Below are 23,337 nucleotides of genomic sequence, written 5' to 3'. Positions count from 1 at the left end.
AAACCTTTTCACATTTAGCGAGTGTCTGAGACATCAGGGTTGCAGCCACAATAGACCGCAATGCAGACCCCAGCATGGCAAACATGGATCGGGTCAGTGCCTCGGACCTCCTATCAGTATGGTCCTTGAAGGCAGGGGTCCCTTCCATAGGGAGAGTGGTCACCCTATGTAACTGGGCAACCGGGGGGTCCACTACCGGAAGAAAAGCCCATTTTTTTCTTGAGGCTCTCAAAGGGGTACCGAACCGCAGAAGCACCAGCTGCCACCTCTGGCATGTTTGGGGAAGAAGAACCAGACACTGACTCCATAACCAGACGGCTCTCAGGGACCCATTCAAGACCTGAATAAAGCCCACCCTCCTTGCTGTGCTAACCGGGGGTTACCCAGGGGACTCGCCAACCACAGGAGGAGACTGTCCAGCGCTGCTGCCCGCTATCAGAACACTGCACGTGTGAGGAAAAAAGCTGCAAGGTAAAATCATGAGGAGATGTGTGCTGCACGCTGTAGAAGCCAGCACTAGAGGCCAAAAACACCTCTAAAATGGCCACCGGACACAGTGCACGGCCACAGTAAAATGGCCGACCACAATAGTAAGCAGCACCATAGCACGACCACAAAAAAATGGCGCTGGCACCACCAAAATGCTGCGATGTGGATAAGAGGGCCTAATGAGGCCTTTCCGAGTCAAAACACCCCCACAGAAATGCACAGGCTCAGACACCCCACAGTCCCCTGGTGAGAAAAGGAGCCCCCCCACAGGTCCACCCCGGCAGCGGAGCAACAGCGGGAAACATGACAGAGCAGGGAAAGGAGGATAGGACGACCCCCTCACCCCAGGAATGTCCCATACCGAACCCGCCGTGGCAGGAAGGACTGTACTTACCCGTCCATGCGAGGACTCGCTGACACATTCCTGTAAGGCATACAACTGTGTTGGAGTAGCTGTCGGCCCGGTCCACTGAGTGAGACAACACCACAGCCCAGTCATGTGTGGACCCTGGAGCAAAATCTCACCAGCCACCCTAGGAGTCATGGGGTATGTCGTGGCAGACCCAGCCTATTAGTAATAGTGTGCTCACGCTCGCTGGCCGGACTGAGGAGACTACAAGGATCTATAAATCCAGTCTGTCTCTCAGACAGTTAATAGATTTATTTATAATGATTCACTTTGCATTCACCCAAACATGCTCCTAGCGTATGTTATACAATTACCAGTTTGAGCATTTAATGCCTCATAAATGTGGTGACTATTGCCTAGAGAAGTGAACCCAAATGATTATACATAAGCTGTGCCAGATAAATGCTTAAATTACTAGATAAACTCTGATTGTATAGAATTTTTAAAACCGTTTTTACCATATGTATACATGATTTTTAGTCCTTAGATTATTGAGGCTGAATCTTTTCCACACAGCTATCAGAATTCTGTTTTAATTTTTGTCTCAAGTTACTGGTGCCCTCTAGGGCCCGCATAATGATGGTGCATGTATGGAATAAGTGTTTGGTATGCACTGAATGGAAAGGTATAAATAAAAAAAGAATGGTTTAACAAGCAACTCTTTGGAAAAAAAAAAAATCTACAGCAAATGTTTGCAGCAGCAAGTTCACATTTTAGAAAAGAGTAAGGCTAAATTATGACCATTTTTAAGACCTAAAAGATAACGATTGTCAAAAAAGGACCCGAGAAGCTGGCCACTGTCATTTGAAAAGTACAATATAGAGGGGGGTCCTTTTAGTATGACTTCAAGGATGACATGGGGGGAAAAAAAAGCCTATCCTTTAACTTTTATGTGATCAATGTCTTTAGCCATTCCCCTCTGGCCAGCTGCAGCCATGATCATGGTATCGCTGCATACTGTATGTACATTGATCGGGAACAACATACACCAGTGCCAGCCAGCTTACTGTGACCTCAATCAGTAACCCTTTGTGTAGTGTGAATAAACAGTGCAGCCAGACACGATTATTTATTTGCATAATTTTTATAACAAACTAAGAAAAAAGATTTTCTTTTTTAATTTTCAGTCTATTTCCTTTATACGGGGGAAGAAAGAAAAAACAGTGGTGACCGAATGCCACCAAAAGCTCTATATTAAAAAAAAAAAAAAAAAAACACACAATTTATTTGGGTACAGTGTGCTACATGACACATGAATTGTATGAAAGTATGAAAAATATGAAAAATTACCTGGACTGGAAGGGGATGTAAAAGTACGGTATTCACACCTATAGGAATGGAAATTCCTTCCATGAAAATTTAGAAACAATTACAGGAGCCCCTTATTGAAAAGTGGAAAGTTTCCAGTAATTTGTACCAGATTGTGACAAAAACGAATTATCTTGAGTTTTTATTATGGTAAGCTTTGGTTTAAAAAAAGATATAAGACAACACAGATATTGACAAGACCAAATTTATTGCACAAAAGTTGCCCACAAAATTGGGTACAGTTAATATGATACAATGCATATTATTGAAAATATTTACAAAAAAAACAGGAAGACTGCTCTGTACACATTATACACATGGTTCTAAATAATTTAAGCAAGGAAATAAACACCACCACTGTTTTACAGCAATCCCTAAGAGCGCATATATTACTCACACACACACGCAGACATACATAGGATGAGCTGATGTTTGCTGCCAGGGAGTTAAGACGTGAATTAAAAGATTTCATTGCCAAAATTTTGGTCAACAGCAGGGAAAATTGTAGAAAACATATTTAAGTACAAGGGAAGGATAAAAGGTACATTGTTTCTTTGTATTGAGAACACTTCAGTGCACAAATTATGTTATTTGTGGCAGCTTCAAAAGCATTAAATATATACAGTTTGTTTATTTTATTTTTTGTTGTGTGAGGGTTTTTTTTAAAAAAATGGTGAGCACATGAATTTCCTAGATGCTTCAATTAAAAAGCAATATGAATTATTTTTATAAGGTGATCATATATGGTAATAAAGTACCACCATCTCATTACAGGTGAAATATGCATTTACTGTACACATTACTTTTTTTGCTGGTATTCAGAATAGGCATTAAAACTGTTCTGCAAATGTGCACCAATTTCATGTGCAGTTATGCAAGCACTTCATCAAAAATGTATATTTAAAGGGGGTTGTGACAAGCCCATCTACTTGTGTCTTGGAGAGGATCCTAATGTCTGCCCTGCTTGTACATAACACAGCTGATCGCTTTTCCAAACCTCCTGGAGAGGTTATTATGGGTCACAGTATTTCACATAAAATAAAGATCATACTTTATTTTTTTTGAAACTCTCGTGACTGGATACACAGAAATTGAAATTAATTTGCAGATATTCAATATATGGATTTCACTTACATATTTAGCCTATTGCTTGGAGTTGCGATTTAACATCAAAATAAGGCATTTAACTGCAAGGCAGATAAAGTAGCAATACACAGTTTGGACAAATGTCATCCAAGTAAACAAATACATCTGTCATTTGTCAATTTTTTGCCTCCATCAAATTAATTAAAAATTGGGCATCCAATTATAAAACATAGGAGAAAAAGTGATCACATTTCACAAGAACAAAAATAGCAGCGAAAAACTAGTGATAAACTTTACCTCTGGCTGGTTTCTTAGGCTCTTAAGTACGTTGAGCTCCAAACATGAAGCACATCATGGATGTCACAACAGAGAAGGAGCATTTATGGAAAATCCAAGACTCATTGGGTATTAACAGCTGGCGATGCCCACGGAGCTAATCTTTGCAAATGCAGCTTTGAAAAAAATATATTTTCTTCATCAACCTAAATTTTACTGCTCTATTTTCTGGACTGATCAGCTAAATTTGATGATCTAATAGACATACCGGCAGTCTCCAGGTTACAAATAAGATAGGTTACATAGGTTTGTAAGTTGAATTTGTATGCAAGTTGGTACATTTTTTATTACGTTTAACTACAGACACATTTATTTTTTTTACGTTTTTTGGATAGCATAGGGAAGGGTTATAACACCCCTGTAAAAGTTGGTTTTGCGGTCTGTGCCCCTGTTCAGAAGATTAACTCACTTTTGTTCCCTGTGACAATATGATTTTAAAAAATTTGGGTTGTTGTGGAAAGAATGATTAGTGATAAAGCTTCAGTAGATACACCTTTTCCGATAACTCCTACAGGAGTAAATTTTCTCTCACTTCCTGTTGTCTCCCACCGTTTGCAAGTATGAATCATTTGTAAGTCACATGTTTGTAACTCGGGGGGCGCTTGGTATCCAGCTATCTGCCCTCAATGTTTTTAATTTGGATATATACCCACACACCCCTATGCTCAATTACTTGTACAGAAGGTTTTAGGTCTCTAAATATGTTATGCCATAGGTAATGTCATCACTCTTCAGATCATCTCTTACAGACTGGCATTCCATTTCATAGCTCACTTGACAAAACCAACATATTGGTTAGTAGAATTTTGATTTTTTTTCTTTTTATAAATCTATATACGTTATAATAAAAAAAGAGCAAAAACTTCCATAATGGTAATAAAAATTAATATCCCAATTATGAGCAATGCACATTTAATATATAACCAAGGTAATTTAAATGTTTGAAAAATAAAGGCTCACTAAATACAAAGCATAGTCTGCAATATACTCAAAACAGGAGCAACCAAACTAACCCTAATCTGGACAAATTAGAAATTTAAAGGGCAATCAAATTCTTATTCACAAAAATAAGAAATACACTATGTTAACCTCTATTGCAATGCGTGGTTCACATTCTAAAAATGGTTTGCTTTTCACAAATGTAGCTACAACAGAAATAAAAAAAGAAAGTTAAATAGGGTATTATGATGATTATGTTGAAATTCAAGAAGTACGGTAAAAATGTTTACAAATATAGGTCATACTGCTTTCATGCGTGCAGCAGCACGTACACTTGTGCATATATTATATGACTGTCTATAAATAAAACAGAGGAAAGGATATTGCAATACTAGCACTGGGGAATTATAAACAGTATTATTGCATAGATCCTTTCCTTGGAGCAGGTCTATATGTAGAAATCTTATATAGTGCACTCAAGCCCCAGCATAAAGGAGCAGAAATTAAACCAATGTCCCAGTTTAGTAAGTGGAACTCATTATGGGAGCAAGATTTTTACTGAAGGCCACGTGTAGTACATGAAAAGGGGGATTTCTTTAGTGAGGTGGTCTCCAACCTCTGTGTGTTAGCCATGTTCAAATATCACAAATTAGAATTAGCCAGGGTCTGAAATACATTACTCTGCATTATGCTTCAGTCAAGTTGAAGCGGTGACATATTCTGATGGATATCATTTAGATGCATTTAATTTCCAATAGATCTCGTAATTAACATCAAAGTGGATGAAAACCCTCACATAAACTCAGTAAAGTGAACAACCAGATGATACAGAGGGATGAAAAAGCTCCCTATATAAGTTTTACATGTATATCTGCTGTCTTCATCTTTATATAATGTTTGCACATCGTGCTAGTAGATTTTCTTTTCCTGGTTAGCACTGCAGTGAAGCCTGGGCATACAGTCAAGACAGCTGATTGGAGGAAAGGCACACACCCCCTCTCCTCATAGGCAGAGACTTTCAGCCCTGTTTGTTGAATCTTTCGGCACACTACTAATTTATAGCATCCTCCCCAACACAGAACTCTGGATGCTTTTATCATATGTGTCGGAGAATTTGTCAGGAGTTATCAGGCTGAGAACGGAGCAGGAGACAGCTTTGGGACATGGAGAGATAACAAAACACTGCAGATATATGTGCCTAGCTCAGATTTCATGAATCGGGTTTACATCCACTTTTAATGATTTAGAGGTTTAAATGATGATCAGTTGTGCACAGAGAAAAGGTATTTCGATATAAAAAGAGAAAATTAACAAAGAATTCTAAAAGTAAACAGGAGCTCAAATTCTTCATTGCTGCTAAAGAAAGTATTGGGAGAGCTAGATCTTAGGGAGAAAGGTTATAACAGACATTGAGGATCCAATCTGTCAAAAAATGCAGGTTGCTTGCTTGCCATGCTGACCTTCTTGCTTCATTATTGCGTCACTCACCTGAGGCAAGTATGCGGATTTCAAACTTTCCTGATGTGCATATTTTTTTTTTACCAGAAAGTAATAAAGTCAGTCAGCTAGCATTTTCTAGACATCAGCAATTGCATCCCCTGTACTAATCTGACAATAGGTTTGCTTTAACACATTTAACATTTTTGTAAAAAGTAGGGTTAAAAGCAGAGTTCCAATCAAAAGTGGAACCTCCGCTTATCTGCTTCCTCCCCCCTCTGCAGCAACATTTGGCACCTTTCATGGGGGAGGGGGGAAAGGGTACCCGTTTTTGACAGGCATCCTTCCCTACCTCCAGGAGAAGGTGCTGTGGTGCCATCCCTTTGGAGGTTCGCCCTCCTTCCTCCACGCTTTGCACAGTAGGGAACCAGCTATGAAGCTGAAAGGCTTCACCGCCCGTTTCCCTTAGTGGTGAAGGCAGCGGCAGCACCAGACAGCAGATCCGAAAAATCGGCTGGGGAGCACACATTACGGGCTTCCTGGACAGGTAAGTGTTCATATACTAAAAGTCAGCAGCTACAGTATTTGTAGCTGCTGACTTTATTTTTTTTAGTAGCCATAGGCATCCTTTCAAACACCAATGTGACATACCTGCAAAGCAGGGAAATGTTCTCTTACCAACTATAGTTCACTTGGAAGATATTTTAGTTTTTAACGTGCAGGAATTGTGCAGACTTGTAAAAATTGGGAACGCTCAGAAATATTTCAGTAGCACTCTATGAAATAATCTGTGCATATTTAAAATATGAGAAAATATGTGAATTCCGGAAACAAAAAAGTCCCTAAAAAGTTCAAAAACTGCAGAAGGATTTACATGGTGAGGTCCCTCTAGAGTAACATCGGTAAAATAGAAAGACCCCTAAAGTCAACATATATGTAAAAATGGGGAGACAGGAACAGTGGATGAACTATTGAGTTTATGCATTGATAATTGTGTTCCATAACTTTCCTGTATTTTTGCGAGAGATTGGCACACTAATATGAGGTAGTACAACATGCTAAATTAAATTTCATTAAAATGTTGCTGCTGTCCACAAAAAGCATGGCTGTCATTTTGTAGGGTCTGCAAATTATTTCAGGAATTTCAGTCTAAGTGAAAAGTGATACACAATAACAAATGGCTGGCTGTATTGTGTGTAAGGACATGGGCACTTCAACATTAAAGAGGCACTGGTCTTTTACCATTCAGGGTGACTGTCTGCAGACAGCTTACCCCTGGGCTTATATACACATGCCCCACCAAACAACTGGAGCCCTGGCTAAGAGAGTGGGACTTCCCACACTTGCTTTTGGATGCCACAGGAGGAAGTGGCGAGGGAGCACACCTCTGATTGGCTTCAGTACACTATTTTTGCTCTTTTAATGCCTTCCTAAAGTCCAGCACAGTTCATTGAAGTCACTGAACAGTAACTTGTAGGTTTATAAAATGTGACATTTCAAAGGGTTTGATATGAAATGTAGTATACAATGCCAATGGGTACAAAAAATACAGGTAAAAAAGCACTGCTCTCATAGAAGTCACCTGACAGAATTAGTGATTTTAGATGTTTTGTTAGTATAAAGCAAACATTTAAAGTCATCCTCAACATTTGTTCAATTCCTCTTAGTCTATTTACAATATAATCAAAAATTATCCCCTCAAAAAAAAAAAAAGTCTCCATCTTCAAAATTTGGAACAGGAGTCTGAAATGTTGCTGTAAAAAGAACTCAAAATCGTGTTACTCTGAAAATGAGTACATTTTTCTTTTTGAGATTTCTGTTCAACAGTCTTCAATACTTTTAGCAGTATGACTCTCACACATACAGGAGTGAACCTTCTCCTCATCTGTGATTATCTTCAGGATTTGACAGATCACAAAGCCAGATCAGTCATTGTTACCAGATTCTGAATAAACTACAGTCTTTTTTGTACTTCTGGCAATTCAGTCCATCTAATGCATCTTCCATTACAGAAGGATCTGAGCAACATATGGAGAGTGGGTGCTGGCAACAGCGGCAAGCAAGGGAAGATCACTTGATTCAATTCTGCAAAGAAACAGACACAAATCACTAAAGAGAAATCTGACCCTCCAAGCTCCATCTCAAATTTAAGGGCTTGTGTATATAGGCATAATAAAATACAGATATCTAGAGAGGATCTTTCTGGTAAAAATTGCATTTAATGGTCCATAAACTGTTTCTGCTTAGAGGCCAATATAGGCAGGGAGAGATCTTGGGGATTGGAGCCCTAGAAGGCAGAGGACAGGCAGATCAGTAGCACACAGAGAGGTTCACTGATAGAGGGCAGAGAGCTGTATAGGAAGGCACAGAAAAGCAGGGGGAGAGCTGCAAGGATGAGAGATGAAGTAAGAGCAGTGGGGATCATAGCACAGAAAAGAGCAGGAGGAAAGTCAGAGCAGTGAGGATCATAGAAAAGAGAGGGGCGGGAGGAAAGCCTCAGGGGAGTTGGGGGAGGCACATGAAAGAGAGGGTGAGCAGTGGGCATCAGAAGGCACACAGCAGGGGACCTGGTCTGCAGCACAGACTGAGTCGGAATAATTGTCACAGAACGGCACATTTCAGGGTGGCTGGCGATAGTGAAAAGGGTGGGGTGGACACATTTGTAATGACCGATCAGGGTCAGTCACTCCAAAGAAGCTCAGGGATCAAACTTTGGCCCAGAGTCAGGGGAGTTTTTATACACATGACGTTTGGGGTGCCATTCGTGATGATTCCACCCACGATTCCCAATCACCCAACTGTGAATGGGACTTAACTGTTAAAGTGGTTGTAAACCCTTAAAAGAAAAAAAAAATTAAAGAAAAGAAAAAAAAAAAACCTGCAAGACAAAGGCATAATGAGCCAGTATGCATAGCATACTAGCTCATTATGTATTACTTACCTTAGATCGAAGCCCCCGCAGCCGTCCTCAACCCCCTCCGGCCGTGGACGTCTCTCCCGGAGCTTACATCCAGGTATTACGGCTTCGACGCTGTAATTGACCGGAGCCGAGATGAGATCACTCCCACGCATGTGCGCGGGAACCGCTGGTAACGGCACATTTAACTGAAGCAACGGCATGACGTGCCATTGCTTCAGTGAGTATGCGCCAATCACTACAGCACATGCAGACACAAGGGGATAATCTCCTAAACCTGCACGATCCAGGGTAGCTACAGGTAAGCCTTAATATAGGCTTACCTGTAGCATAGTTATAAAAATGGGTTTACAACCACTTTAAGCATTGCTTTTCAGTTGATGAATGAGAAAAGCTCTAGGCAATCTTACCCTAGCACCATGCTTAGCTCCTTTACGTGGACTCTTGTTTGTCCTTTTAGGTATTCAGACAACATTCGACTCTTGAAGTACAGCTCCTGTAGCCTGTCCTCCAGGTGCATGATACACTAGAGAAAAACAAACCACTGTAAATATTTTTGACCAAAGCGCTATTACACATGATAATCACAGGGCTTATCAGTTGGGAGGGTAAAGGCAGACTTGGGGAGGTAATCTTGTATACTTTATCCTGTTTCAATCATAAGTTTTCAGGAAGAATATTAGTAAATCATTGTTTTATCAAGAGCAGAATACTTGGATATTTGTGACATCATATGACTGCAGAAATCTGTAGGGGAAAGGGAATATCCGCTCCAGGTGGGAACCCAGACAAACATCCACCATTGCAGACAACTCAGGTGCAGGCAAAGCAGGAACAAAGCAGTTGGGTTTTATTTTACGTTGCTGTGACTTGTAGTGCTGTCCTTTTTTCAATAAAGGCTATAATTTGTTCGGTGTGCGGCTGTCCAGAGACAATCTTTGTTCCTGCTTTGCAGAAATCTGTAGCCAGAAAAAAAACACTGACATTTAAAGGAAACCAACATCCCAATTAAGTAAAATGAAACTCTTTAGCATAAACCTCTGCCCAGGCTATGCACACTAATTGATTTATAAATAAACAGTAAACCAGGGGTAGGCAACCTCGGCCCTCCAGCTGTTTTGAAACGACAAGTCCCATGAGACATTGCAAGACCCTAACAATCATAGGCATGACTCCTAGAGGCAGAGACATGACGGTATTTGTAGTTTCACCACAGCTGGAGGGCCAAGGTTGCCTACCCCTGCAGGAAACATATGCTCATTCACCCCCACAGCTACAAGTGTTGTGGAAAAATGCAACCCTCTGAATTCTCAACATAGTTTTTTTCCCCCCACTTATTTTACAAGAAAATCCCGGTAGGCTGTCAAGCCCTCAAATGTAAACGCACAGCAGTTTTCTAAGCTGCCAATAACTGACTAAAAACAGACTTTAGAGTGGTGATATTTCAGAATCTTTTGAAATTACTTCACATTACACACATCTAAAAAGGGTCAGGGTTGGCCTGTTTTTATGGCATTTTACTGCTTTGCTAGGAATATATAACCACCACAGAAGTAGTTCTGAATGATCTAAGAGTGTGCAGATTATTGCACTCACAGTCCATTAACATGTCCTCCAGTTTTCGAACTGAAAGCCCATATGAAGATACTGGCGAAGAGCTGGAGGAAGTGCCTGCAGGTACCCAACAATGCACTCAAGATCCACTAATCGCAGGTGCAATGCCTTTAACGGCCTTTCAGAAAAAATAATAAATGCACATTTTTTCCTACAAAAATATGTGCATTTATTAATTTTTCCTTAAAGGTAACCTTAGCCATTAAGGTAGCATTAGATCTATGGAAGGCCTAAATAGCAATTAAAAAATGTAATTTCTATATAGAGAAATGTAGATTCTTTAGCTCTAAATCCTCTAAGTTTGTGAGCTATATTAAAATGTATCAAATGTGAGTTAATCATAGTGTGAAAAAATTGCAATCAAAATCAATCAGCTACAGGGCTGGTGACTACAAAGCATTCAAAAAAATGTTTCATAGGACCACAATGCTTTTTATTTACAGGGAAAGATCCATAATGCCATCCGTGATGTCACTTCTTGTTCGCTTTATGATCTATGTTGCAAGGTATTATTAGATAGGAGGCTTTGTCAGTTATATTCTAGGAAAAATATCTAGGGTTGCATGAATCCTGTGTTGGAAAAAGTTAAAGGAAAGCGCATATCTCTAATCTTTCGTCATACACAAATTAAAAAGGTAGGAAAAAATTATATATGTATTATTTTGTACGTGTGCCAACTGACAAAGAAACAATCAGTCTATAATTTTAATTGTAGGTTTATTTTAACAGTGAGAGACAGAAACGCATTTCAAAAAAGTTATAAATTGATTTGTATTTTAAGGAGTGAAATAAGCATCTGATCCCCTATCAATCAGCAAGATTTCTGGCTCACAGTCTTCTGTACAGGTAATGAGCTGAGACTAGGAGCACGCTCTTAAAGGCAGCGCTTTTAATCTCAGCTAGTTACAGTGCTTTGAAAAGTATTCATACCCCTTGAAATTTTCCACATTTTGTCATGTTATTACCAAAAACGTAAATGTATTTTATTGGTATTTTATGTGATAGAAAAGCACAAAGTGGGACATAATTATGAAGCGGAAGAGAAATGATAAATGGTTTTCAATTTTTTTTCACAAATATCTGAAAAGTGTAGCGTGCGTTTGTATTCAGACCCCTTTACTCTGATACCTTTAACTAAAACCTAGTGGAACCAATTGCCTTCAGAAGTCACCTAATTAGTAAATAGAGTCCACCTGTGTGTAATTTAATCTCAGTATAAATTCAGCTGTTCTGTGAAGCCCTCATAGGTTTGTTGGAGAACCTTGGTGAACAGCATCACGAAGACCAAGGAACACACCAGACAGGACAGGTAAAGTTGTGGAGAAGTTTAAAGCAGGGTTAGGTTATAAAAAAAATATCCCAAGCTTTGAACATCTCATGGAGCGCTGTTCAATCCATCAAGTGAAAATGGAAAGAGTATGCTACAACTGCAAACCTACCACGACACGGCCATCCACCTAAACCAGTGTTTCTCAACCTTTTTCCAGTCGGGGCGCCCTTGAAAAATATTTTCAGTCTTGAGGCACCCCTGTCCAAGATATGGTTCACGTCGCTGTGTGTTGCGGAACACGCGCAAAATCGCGCTCGTTCTTGACACACAGACAAATGCTCTGCTATTTAGGGGTGCCATTAATTCTTAATGGTGCACCATCCATTGGCAAACATGGGTTGCTTTTGTTGTGGCACAATTTAAAAAAAGGGTCAGGGACTTCTTTCCCCGCATTACTGCGGGTAGGGAATTGAATGGGCTGCCCTACACGCAGCACGCATTCCACACAGAACCAAGAGCTTGTTCACATGTCAGGCTGGAGGGGCAGTAAAACCACATGGTTGAGCTGTTTTTACCACCCCCAACTTTTGCCCCTTTAGCTGCAGAGGCAACAGCTGGGGGTGTAAACATGCTGTGGCTGCAGCTGGAGGTATACCCAGGGTGATTGGGGCTGCACTGCAACTACCCCGCAAACTGTGTGCATTGCATTTACGGGCTTAAAACAGGTGGTAAGGAGGCAAGATATGCCTCTTTACTGGCTGACAAATGCCCCTGTAAAGCGATTTGAACACAAATTGCTTTTCAGTGGAGCAGCAGTCCTTGCACAGTGTGTGTGTTTGTACGTGTGTCTGTTTGTGTGCATGCGCATCTGTCTGTATGTATGTTACTTTTAATCTGACCCCCTTATTCCTGTACCATCAGAACTACTTTTGTCACACACACACTAACAGACATGTGTACACATGCACACATACACTGAAAGAAGAACTGTCAGAGCTGCACAACAACCAATCAGATCCAGAGTGCTGTAGCCATGAATGGAGGATGTGGGGTGGCAGTGACTGTGACAGCTGGTTATTCATAGTAGAGCCCTCCCTCACCACCTTACCCTTGGCCTCGCAGTCAGCGCAGTACTTGTTGTCCTCCTCCCTCAGCATACGAGACAGGATGGCCTGGTGCTGCTCATTCAGCTTCAGGGCCTTTTCCCTCTCTGAGCGGGTGGCCATGTCTGCGGGCAGGGGAGCAGTGTTGGTCACGGTGGCTCTACTCTTTCTTCTTCCCCCTCAGGGAAAAGCGCGCCAGGCAGAGTTCAGGACGGTACCCACGGCTCTCACGTCACAGAAGCAGTGCGTGCGTCCGACCCTCCCATAGCAACCGATGACGTATTCGGTTGGCAAGACGCGGTCGGGAGGCCCGCACAGCCAGCACAGCTTCCCGAGTGCCGGGAAGGGAGTTTTACACAGCGGACCGGCACCGCTGTAAAGACAAATGCCCAGCAGTAATGTTACAATATTTGGGGTCATTTTGCCGCGGCACACCTGGGGACTCCTCACGGCACACCAGTGTGCCGCGGCACACTGGTTGAGAAACGTTGACCTAAACCAACAGGCAGGGCAAGGAGCTTGTTAATCAGAGAAGCAGCCAAGAGGCCCATGATATCTCTGGAGGAGCTGCAGCGATCCACAGCTCAGGTAGGAGAATCTATCCACAAGACAACTATTAGTCATGCACATCACAAATCCGGCCTTTATGCAAGAGTGGCAAGAAGAAAGCCATTGCTGAAAGACAATAAAAGTCTCATTTGTAGTTTGCGAGAAGCCATGTGAGGGACAAACATGTGGAAGAAGGTGCTCTGGTCAGATGAGACCAAAGTTGAACTTTTATGGCCTGAAAGCAAATCAATACAGAACTTATTTGAAATGTATTTTTCTGGATTTTTTTTGCTGTTATTCTGTCCTTTACTGTTAAAATATACTTTTTTCCAGGACACACGTCAAGATATAATGGTGGGTGGCGATTGGGGGCGCAGCTTTGAGACCAAAGAAAAAGAAAATATAAATTTCTAACATTATTTAATTTTATACAAGCAAAATACAAAAGATGAAGGAAAGTTTACTTACAAAATTTGCTGACAGATTGTGTTTGTAAAGTTGGAGGGTGGAATGAAGCAGGCCGGAGACCAGGCTGGATACCAGCACTTCCTTGCCTAGCTTATTGTCTGTTGTCCTTCTCTGGCTACTAGCAACTTGTACAGACCACTTGTCTACGTCTGCGATAATGCAGACAGCCTCCGCAATGGGCTCATCCAAAACTGGATGCTACACAATAATGAGAGAACAAAACACATCGGTAAGTAAATGACATTTAAAAGACGTAAATCATGAGTAATAATGTTTACTGTATTTGACATATGCTATGCCTACATACCTGTACAGCATGTGAAAGATCTGACATTAGGCACTGCCTCAACTTCTCCTCACTTGCTATTCCTTGCAGAACAAAGTCTGGTACGTAAGATGCACAGTAGCCTGCTAGTAAGGATCTTCCAAAGTTAGCAATATTAGGCTTCACACAATTGACTTCCACCAGCTTTGACCTAAATGAAGATTAACATACGGGAAACGTACTTAGAAATATTTTTCTGTGTAAGAGAGATTATATATATATATATATATATATATATATATATATATATATATATGTATTAGTTAATATCTTATGGTAACACTAAACTCTGGTTTAAAAAAAAAAAATATTGAAGTATGTAGGTTTTCTTAGTAAAAAAAAAAAAAAAAAAAAAAGTACCTTCTACTGTTTCTTTCCCTTTTTTTCACATCTCTGATCCTACTTTCTGTTACAGGACAGGCTATATTTGTTCTCCATGCTGCCACTGTATGTAGGTGTGTAATCAGTATGTGCAGTATGAATAGAGCAGTGTAAATTACCGCAACTAACGTCCACTGCTCATTCCAAGCAAATGGGAGTAGGGGGGGGGGGGGGATGTTCTTGAGCTTGACTTTACAAAGAGGCAGAAATATAAGGATATTTAGTGTCACTTTATTATGGCAGGGGTGCTTGCATGTTATCTTGATCCGATTATTTGCATTAAAATTGCCCTTAATGAAAAGCATAGAAACTATCTGACCAGTGGCGGCCCGTCCATAGGGGGCGCTCGGGCGTCGCCCCCCCAAGCTGTAAAAAATAAATAAATAAATTGAAAAAAAAAATGTCACTTTAAGTGTGATCAGGCGCCGGACATGCGGCGGTCTATGGGAAGCCGATTTGCCCGTGTTTAGGGCATGTGCAGGGCGCAAGATGTGCGCCCGCACACACTCCCACTGTCCTGTGATTTGCTAGCATGCCCACTAGCCGTCATGGGATTGGCGCAGCGCAGACCGGAGGAGAGGTCAGTGCCACTGCCAGTATATCACTTCCGGTATTCTGCGCGTGTGGGGGCGTCATGGAGGAGCAGCGCCAACCAGAAGGTAAGTGTTATGACCGGCTCCATCCCCCGCATACACAATTGTCTGCCAGTGCCAGCCCCGCCTCACCACTGAGCCCCGCAGCCGCTAGCACTGCCAGTCAGCCAGCCAGCCTCGCCACCCCCAGCGTCAGCAGCGGCCCCCCCCCCACTCGGCCAGCAGTTCACTCCGAGTCCCGCCGCCTCACTCAGCTCCGGAGCATCAGCGTCCACCTCTGAATGGAGTGAATGCACTCTCTCTCTCTCACCAGCAGCACCCCCCCCCCTCAGCTCCGGAGCATCAGCGTCCACCTCTGAATGGAGTGAATGCACTCTTTCTCTCTCACACCAGCAGCACCCCCCCCCCCCCTCAGCTCCGGAACATCAGCGTCCACCTCTGAGTGGAGTGAATGCACTCTCTCTCTCTCACCAGCACCCACCCATCAGCTCCGGAGCATCAGCTTCCACCTCTGAATGGAGTGAATGCACTCTCTCTCTCACCAGCAGCACCCCCCCCCTCAGCTCTGGAGCATCAGCGTCCACCTCTGAATGGAGTGAATGCACTCTCTCTCTCTCACCGTGCTGCTGGAGAGAGAGAGAGTGCATTCACTCCATTCAGGCTGCAGCAACTCCGTCTGAGGTGGCATAAGAAACCTAAGAAATCACTCAGCTAATGGGGTCTCTAAGGGGGGGGGGCTGCTAATATTAAGGGACTCGCCCCCCAGCACTGACCCAATCCTCCCCCCCCCGGCACTGACACAGATCCCATCCTCCCCCCCAGCACTGACACAGATCCCATCCTCCCCCCAAGCACTGACAATTTGTCCGTAGTCTTTACAGCACATGTGCAGGAATAATGATCAGATTTTACTACCGTGGGCGAAGTACCCATGGTAGTAAAATCCAATCGTTAAGGCTCCTTTCACACTTGTGCGACTTGAAAGTCACGTTATTTTGCCATGATTTGAAGCAATGTCTGTGTAATCTTGAGGTCTCTGCCTCAAGTCCCATCAAAGTCGGACGAAAGTAGTACAGGGACTAGTCGCACAGTATCTTGTGCAGTATGTGGGCAGTCGCACAGTATCTCGTGCAGTATGTCGGCAGTCGCACAGTATCTCGTGCAGTATGTCGGCAGTCGCACAGTATCTCGTGCAGTATGTCGGCAGTCGCACAGTATCTCGTGCAGTATGTCGGCAGTCGCACAGTATCTCGTGCAGTATGTCGGCAGTCGCACAGTATCTCGTGCAGTATGTCGGCAGTCGCACAGTATCTCGTGCAGTATGTCGGCAGTCGCACAGTATCTCGTGCAGTATGTCGGCAGTCGCACAGTATCTCGTGCAGTATGTCGGCAGTCTCACGGTAATCTCGTGCAGTATGTCGGCAGTCTCACGGTAATCTCGTGCAGTATGTCGGCAGTCTCTGGTAATCTTGTGCAGTATGTCGGCAGTCTCTGGTAATCTCGTGCAGTATGTCGGCAGTCTCTGGTAATCTCGTGCAGTATGTCGGCAGTCTCTGGTAATCTCGTGCAGTATGTCGGCAGTCTCTGGTAATCTCGTGCAGTATGTCGGCAGTCTCTGGTAATCTCGTGCAGTATGTCGGCAGTCTCTGGTAATCTCGTGCAGTATGTCGGCAGTCTCTGGTAATCTCATGCAGTATGTCGGCAGTCTCTGGTAATCTCGTGCAGTATGTCGGCAGTGTCTGGTAATCTCGTGCAGTATGTCGGCAGTCTCTGGTAATCTTGTGCAGTATGTCACAGTATCTGGTAATCTCATGCAGTATGTCCACAGTCTCTGGTAATCTTGTGCAGTATGTCCGCAATCTCTAGTAATTACTAACAGTGTAATTTTTTAGTTTGTTTGCGCCGATCTTTAAGGCTGCGTTATATACCATGATTTGTGATGCTGGGGCTATATACTCTGTGTTGTGATGCTGCGCTGTATACTCCTGACACTAAGTGGAAGCAAGTGAAATACAGGGGACGGAGTGGGTGGATTCTATCATGGGTGTGGCTTATGATAAGTGGGAGGGGCCAAATGTGGAGTCTTGCGCCCCCCTATCCTAAAACTTCACCAGCTGCCACTGTATCTGACCAATGAAAATACTCTGAACCATTATCAGTTACTTTAATCTGTCATTGTTGCCATGCTCACAAAACAAGAGCTGACCTATTATAAGCTTCAAAAGGGTAGTATACAGGCATACCCCGCTTTAAGTACACTCACTTTACATACACTCGCGAGGACATACCCGCGAGAGTATGTAAAGGGCCTCACAAGTACTGTACAGACATTTTGCAGCCACAATAGAAGGAGCTGAAGCTCAGAGAGCATAGCCTGCCTTGTTCCAGTGTGCCCCCGACACCCCCACTACAGCTTCTGAGACCTCAACTACAGCCCCCTGATCCCCCACTACACCCTAGAAGTGAAAAATGGTATTGTTTTTACTTTAAGTACATTTTCGTTTTACATACATGCTCTGGTCCCATTGTGTACTTAAAAGTGGGGTATGCCTGTACATGAAAAAAATGTACATATCTGCAATAGCAAAATCTGTTCCTTCACTGTGTGGCATAAAAAGGATCCAAAGGCTAAAGCTGGTCATACACTAGTAGAATTTCATTGAATTTTTTCTGTTTCAATAACACTCATTCGATTTTCTAATCATTAGTTTGGTCAAAACGTTGCTCATTTTGAACCACAGTGCTGAGAAAATTTGAAGGAGTGGGATAGATTTTTTTCCCCCCCAACAAATTTCTAGCAGTGTATGTGGTAATAACAGTGTAAGCATTTTCGAAGTACATTAGTCAAGTCAAAACGTACAGAGAATTTTCCTACGAAATGTTTGTACATACATTTGAAAAACTGCTCACGGATGAGCCACTTAAGGTATAGAACAATGAAGTAATAGTATATCTGTTTTTACTATATTTATTGTTTGTACATGTGAAGCTTAAAACGTTTTATATAAAAATGGGCATTAAAAAAAATGGAAATAATGTACACTCAAAAGAAACTATTTCACAGGTTATATCTCATATATACTGTATCTGCATTAGCCAAGGAGATAAAAAAAAAAAAAGAAACTACATGAATGTTAGGTGCTTATGTACATACCCTGGGAAAGCAATCTCCTCTTCTTCAATCCAGTCTACTTGTTCCGCCCCGTAGTAGTTAATACTTGGTGCATGAAGCTCGTGACCTGTGTCCTCACTCTCACTGTCACCAAGGGCACTATCTGAACTCTCGTTCCTCGGAATGTCCCAGTCAGTGCCCACCACAACCTTATTCTCAGATTTCTCTTTATCCCCATGGGGGACAGATACAGAGACTTTGTCTCTTTGGTCCTGTTCAACACAACAGTTTTTGCATAAATTTGGAAGAACAGAAGTGTTTACATTACTAGGTGCTTTATCCGTTTCACACAGTCTTTGTGTGCACCCTGTATTCTTTTGTTTTGCCTGTGGAATATCATCAATGATTTTTGCCTCAATAGAACCATCTTCTGGAAAGTACTCATCAAACATGCTAATGTTCTCTTGATGAAAAGGATTCCAGTTTTGAAGCTTGCTTGCCACCCTGGAAAGCTTCTCACTCGGCATACTACTTTTTTGGTCCTCGGCACTCTGCGTTGCTACACTGATAGAATCAGAAATACGTGTCCTCTGTTCCTGCACCGGTTTCAGATGGTGCTTCTGGATTTGATCCACTACATTTTGGCTTTTTATTTCTATATCAGAGTCTGGGGACATAGAATCGCCAATCTGAAACTTCACCTTGTTAAGAAGCTGACCAGCACCGCAAGGCATTGCTGCAGTTGGGATCTTATCTGGAGGTTTCTTCTCTATGCAGATTTCATTAGTTCTCATACCTTTTACTGCTAGACCTTCCTCATGCAAGTTCTCATTTTCCACCACTTGAACCGATGGCTCTAGGCATCCAACCGGCAAGGAGCATTTCTCTAGTGGGGCTGCCCGAATGTTAATGACAGTCTCTATTTTTGTTTCCAGGCAAGTCCTTGATTTGTCTTTGTAGACTTCAGTATAACCAACAACTTCTTGGCTTCCATTGGTATCTGCTTCCAATGACTCTTTCACTGACCTTGGAGGGACCTCCTTTTCCTCTTGCGATTCCTGCTGGTCAGTAATGGGGCACTGGCAGCAGCAACATTTATTTTCAGAAGTCCTGGTTTCATTTGAATCATTGTTTATCAGGCAACCCTTATTCTTGTGCATTGTAATGAGCACATAGTCAGACTCCTCCACTTCACCCTTCTGCAGCATTGTAGTGATCACTGTACCAGGCATAACGATGGCTTCATCCTCTCCATTCTCCAGGAGGTGGGTCTCTTGAAGTTCTGAACACCTTATAAAGTAGGTGAGGAAATAAAGTAGCCTTTGCACAAGATCTTGCCTTTTCCCAATGACAACTGTTCTTGCTAATCGCACTGGTGACCCAATAGCTCCATATAAATCTCCTACATAAAGAAAACAGATATATTGTATTACTCTAAAAGAAATATCATGCAAAGTATAGGTCTGGCCTATGTTTATTAAATTGCTTTCCAACTAAAGGCCCTCTTGGGTGCGTAGTTGGTGATTTTATATTCTTAACATTTTTGGAGGGTTGGTGCAAAAAGCGAGCGGACACAATGCAAATCAAAGCACTGTGTAACTACTGCTACCATATAATCATTGCCTGTGTTTCTTTAATTTGTTAGAGGAGGTAAGCGCACTGGTGACATATTGGCATAAGCAAAAACTAAAAAATTATATTCTTTAATTTTCTAAGAAAAAAAGTTCTATTTACTAAACAAAATTTAATGAACAGCGCATTGGGAGATTGCATTTGGGGACCAACTATCACATTTATGATAAATTCTTTCCATTGCTCTATAAAGAGCAGATATTATATGTAGAAAACGTCAGACTAAAATACTACAAAATGTCCATTACTACTGAGCACAACCCAATAGATATATTACATCTAAAAAAGTGAGTTTTCTTACCCCGTCTCACTTGTGGATTTTTGCAGAACAGCACCATGACTTGCCAACTGAAAGCCACAAGTCTGCAGTGGGGACATGCACATTTGATAGTTTTCTATCGAATAAACTAACACAAATATAAGGAAGCAGTTTTGGACTGCTCTTGACACACCTCACACCATTCTGTACATTATATACTCCTCTGCATTCAGGACTGCGCAATAAATACTACTAGCGCTCTGTATGCCATTCTGTACACACATGTTCTTTGTGCACTCGAGCCCCCCGCCCCTCTGATTTCAAACTTCTCACTCTGTGTTGAGTTGTTTTTTTCTTGCATTTTAAATGGAAAAGGAAATACTTTTCTATAATACATACACTAACCAAGATAGGATGAATCAACCACTTTGGGATAGAGACGCTGCTCAAACATAGGCTGTAAGAAACAAGCCAGCAATAGGTCAAGTAGGTTCCTCATCTGATAGCACTGCAGGTCTTTATGATTTTTTATGATTTGTAATTATGCCACAGGAATACAACTCAATTATACACCCTACTTTTACTATAGGCTAGTACTTATAAGGATACATTTTTGGAAGGTAATACATGGAAATGGATATACTTTAAAAAAAATAAGTAGTTTAATAACGATTTACCGATTTTTCTTTTCTGCCATATTCAAAAACAACCATAGATGGCAGCATAGCTCACAAAATCAATACAACCATGCCACACCCAACAAAGCTCCTAAACCGACAGTACAATCTTCAGCTCTTAGTTGCTCTCAGAAATCTAATCTCTTTGCTGTAATGCATTTGAGCTTGTAAGTTGCTATTTTATATTTTAAATCTCTCTCATTTATATATATATATATATATATATATATATATATATATATATATATATATATATATATATATATCCATCTGGTTCTAAGTGTATACTCACTGTGCTGCAACTCCCTTGTAAAAATATATATATATATATATATATATATATATATATATATATATATATATATACACATACATACATACATACATACATACATACATACATACATACATACACACACACACACACACACACACACACACCGCTCAAAACAAATTAAAAGGAACACTTTAAAAACAAATCATGCTGGATATCTATACTGATATGGACTGGGTAATGTGTTAGGAATGAAAGGATGCCACATAGTTTGCTGGAAATAAAAATGATCAACCTACAGAGGGCCAAATTAAAAGGAACCTGAAAACAAAAGTGAAAAAGTGCAGCAAGCTAGTCAATTTCATTGCAGCAACTCAAAAATGGTACTCAGTAGTTTGTATGGCCCCCCATGTCCTTGTATTTATGCCTAACATTGGGGCATGCTCCCAAGACGGATGGTGTCCTGGGGTATTTCCTCCCAGATCTGGACCAGAGCATCACTGAGCTCCTGAACTGACTGAGGTGCAACCTGGCGGCAGCGGATGAACCGAAACATAATGTCCCAGAGGTGTTTTATTGAATTTAGGTCAGGCGAGCGTATAAGCCATTAAGTGGTATCAGTTCCTTCATCCTCCAGAAACTGGCTGCATACTCTCGCAACATGAGGTCGCGCACCAGGAGAAACCCAGGACCCACTGCACTAGTGTAGGGTCTGACAATGGGTCCAAGGATTTCATCCCGATACCTAATGGCAGTCAGGGTGCCATTGTCCAGCCTGTAGAGGTCTGTGCGTCCCTCCACAAATGAGCCACCAAACCGGTCATGCTAAACAATGTTACAGGTAGCACAACATTCTCCACGGCTCCAGACCCTTCCACGTATGTCAGATGTGCTCAGGGTGAACCTGCTCTAATTCGTGAAAAAAACAGGTCACCAGTGGCAGACCTGCCAATTCTGGTGTTCAATGGCAAATGCCAAATCGAGCTTCACAGAGCTGGGCAGTGAGCACAAGGTCCACTAGAGGACGTCTGACCCTCAGGCCACCCTCACAAAGTCTGTTTCTGATTGGTCAGGTATTCACACTAGTGGCCTGCTGGCGCTATATTTGTAGGGCTCTGGCAGTGCTCATTCTGTTCGGCCTTGCACAAAGCAGCAGATATCGGTCCTGTCAATGGGTTAACCACTTGCCGACCTGCTCGCGCTGATATAGTCGGCAGAATGGCTTTCCTGCACAGACTGTGAAAGCAGAATAGCGGGCGCATACGTGCCGCAGGAGCATGCAAGGGGACTCTATATCCTGTGGCGGCCCGCAATCGTAGCAAGGAAAGGCAGAACAGAGAATTTTTTTAGCACCGATCATTGTAATAATGTTACTGGTACACAAGTGTAATTTGGAGCTAGATTTGTCCGCCACAATGTCGCAGCCCCGCTAAAAATTTGCAGATCACTGCCATTACCAGTAAAAAATAAATAAAAAAATAAATAAAAGTCCCTTAATCAATCCCGTCGTTTGTAGACGCGATAACTTTTGCGCAAACCAATCAATATATGTCTATTGAGATTTTTTTTTTACCAAAAATATGTAGAAGAATATATATCAGCCTAAACTAATGAATAAATTCATATTTTTTAAAAATATATTTTTGGGGGGATATGTATTATAGCAGAAAGTGAACAAAAAAAAACAAAAAAAAAATGCTCTGGTCATTAAGGGGGTAAAACCTTCCAGAACTGAAGTGGTTAAGGACCTTCTACGGCTCTGTCCAGCTCTCCTAGAGTAACTGCCTGTCTCCTGAAATCTCCTCCGTGCTCGAGACCCGTCTGGCAATGGCACATGTTGATGTGCCATCCTTGAGTTGGACTGCCTGTGCAACCTTCATAGGGTACAGGTATCGCCTCATGCTACCAGTAGTGGCACTGACCCTAGCCAAATGCAAAACGAGTGAAAACCAGTCAAATAAATAAATATATACACACACTATCTCACAGAAGTACACCCCTCACATTTTAGTAAATATATTATATCCTTTCATGTGACAACACTAAAGAAATGACACATTGCTACAATGTAAAGTAGTGAGTGTACAGCTTGTATAACAGTCTAAACCACAGCCATTACTGTGTAAACCGCTGGCAACAAAAGTGAGTACACACCTAAG

The 23,337-nt window shown here is 41.9% G+C and overlaps 1 protein-coding gene across 2 annotated transcripts in view; it reads right to left on the bottom strand.

Annotated features, from left to right (window-relative positions):
• Positions 1–2,395: 2,395 nt before the first annotated feature.
• The window catches only part of FNIP1 (folliculin interacting protein 1), a 160,643-nt gene continuing 139,701 nt past the window's right edge, over positions 2,396–23,337 (bottom strand). For both annotated transcript variants that reach the window (XM_040344656.1, XM_040344657.1), the window contains 5 exons: positions 18,379–19,738; positions 14,233–14,401; positions 13,926–14,123; positions 9,332–9,447; positions 2,396–8,089 (listed from right to left, as the gene is read on the bottom strand). In XM_040344656.1, the coding sequence (XP_040200590.1) occupies positions 8,011–8,089; positions 9,332–9,447; positions 13,926–14,123; positions 14,233–14,401; positions 18,379–19,738 (1,922 nt within the window). In that variant the 3' untranslated portion in view covers positions 2,396–8,010. The remainder of the gene's footprint in view (positions 8,090–9,331; positions 9,448–13,925; positions 14,124–14,232; positions 14,402–18,378; positions 19,739–23,337) is intronic.

This window comes from Rana temporaria, chromosome 3 (genome assembly GCF_905171775.1).
Source record: "Rana temporaria chromosome 3, aRanTem1.1, whole genome shotgun sequence".
NCBI classification, from domain to species: Eukaryota; Metazoa; Chordata; class Amphibia; order Anura; family Ranidae; genus Rana; species Rana temporaria.
Note: the sequence above shows the minus strand (reverse complement) of the source record. Positions and strands in the feature narration are given on the sequence as shown.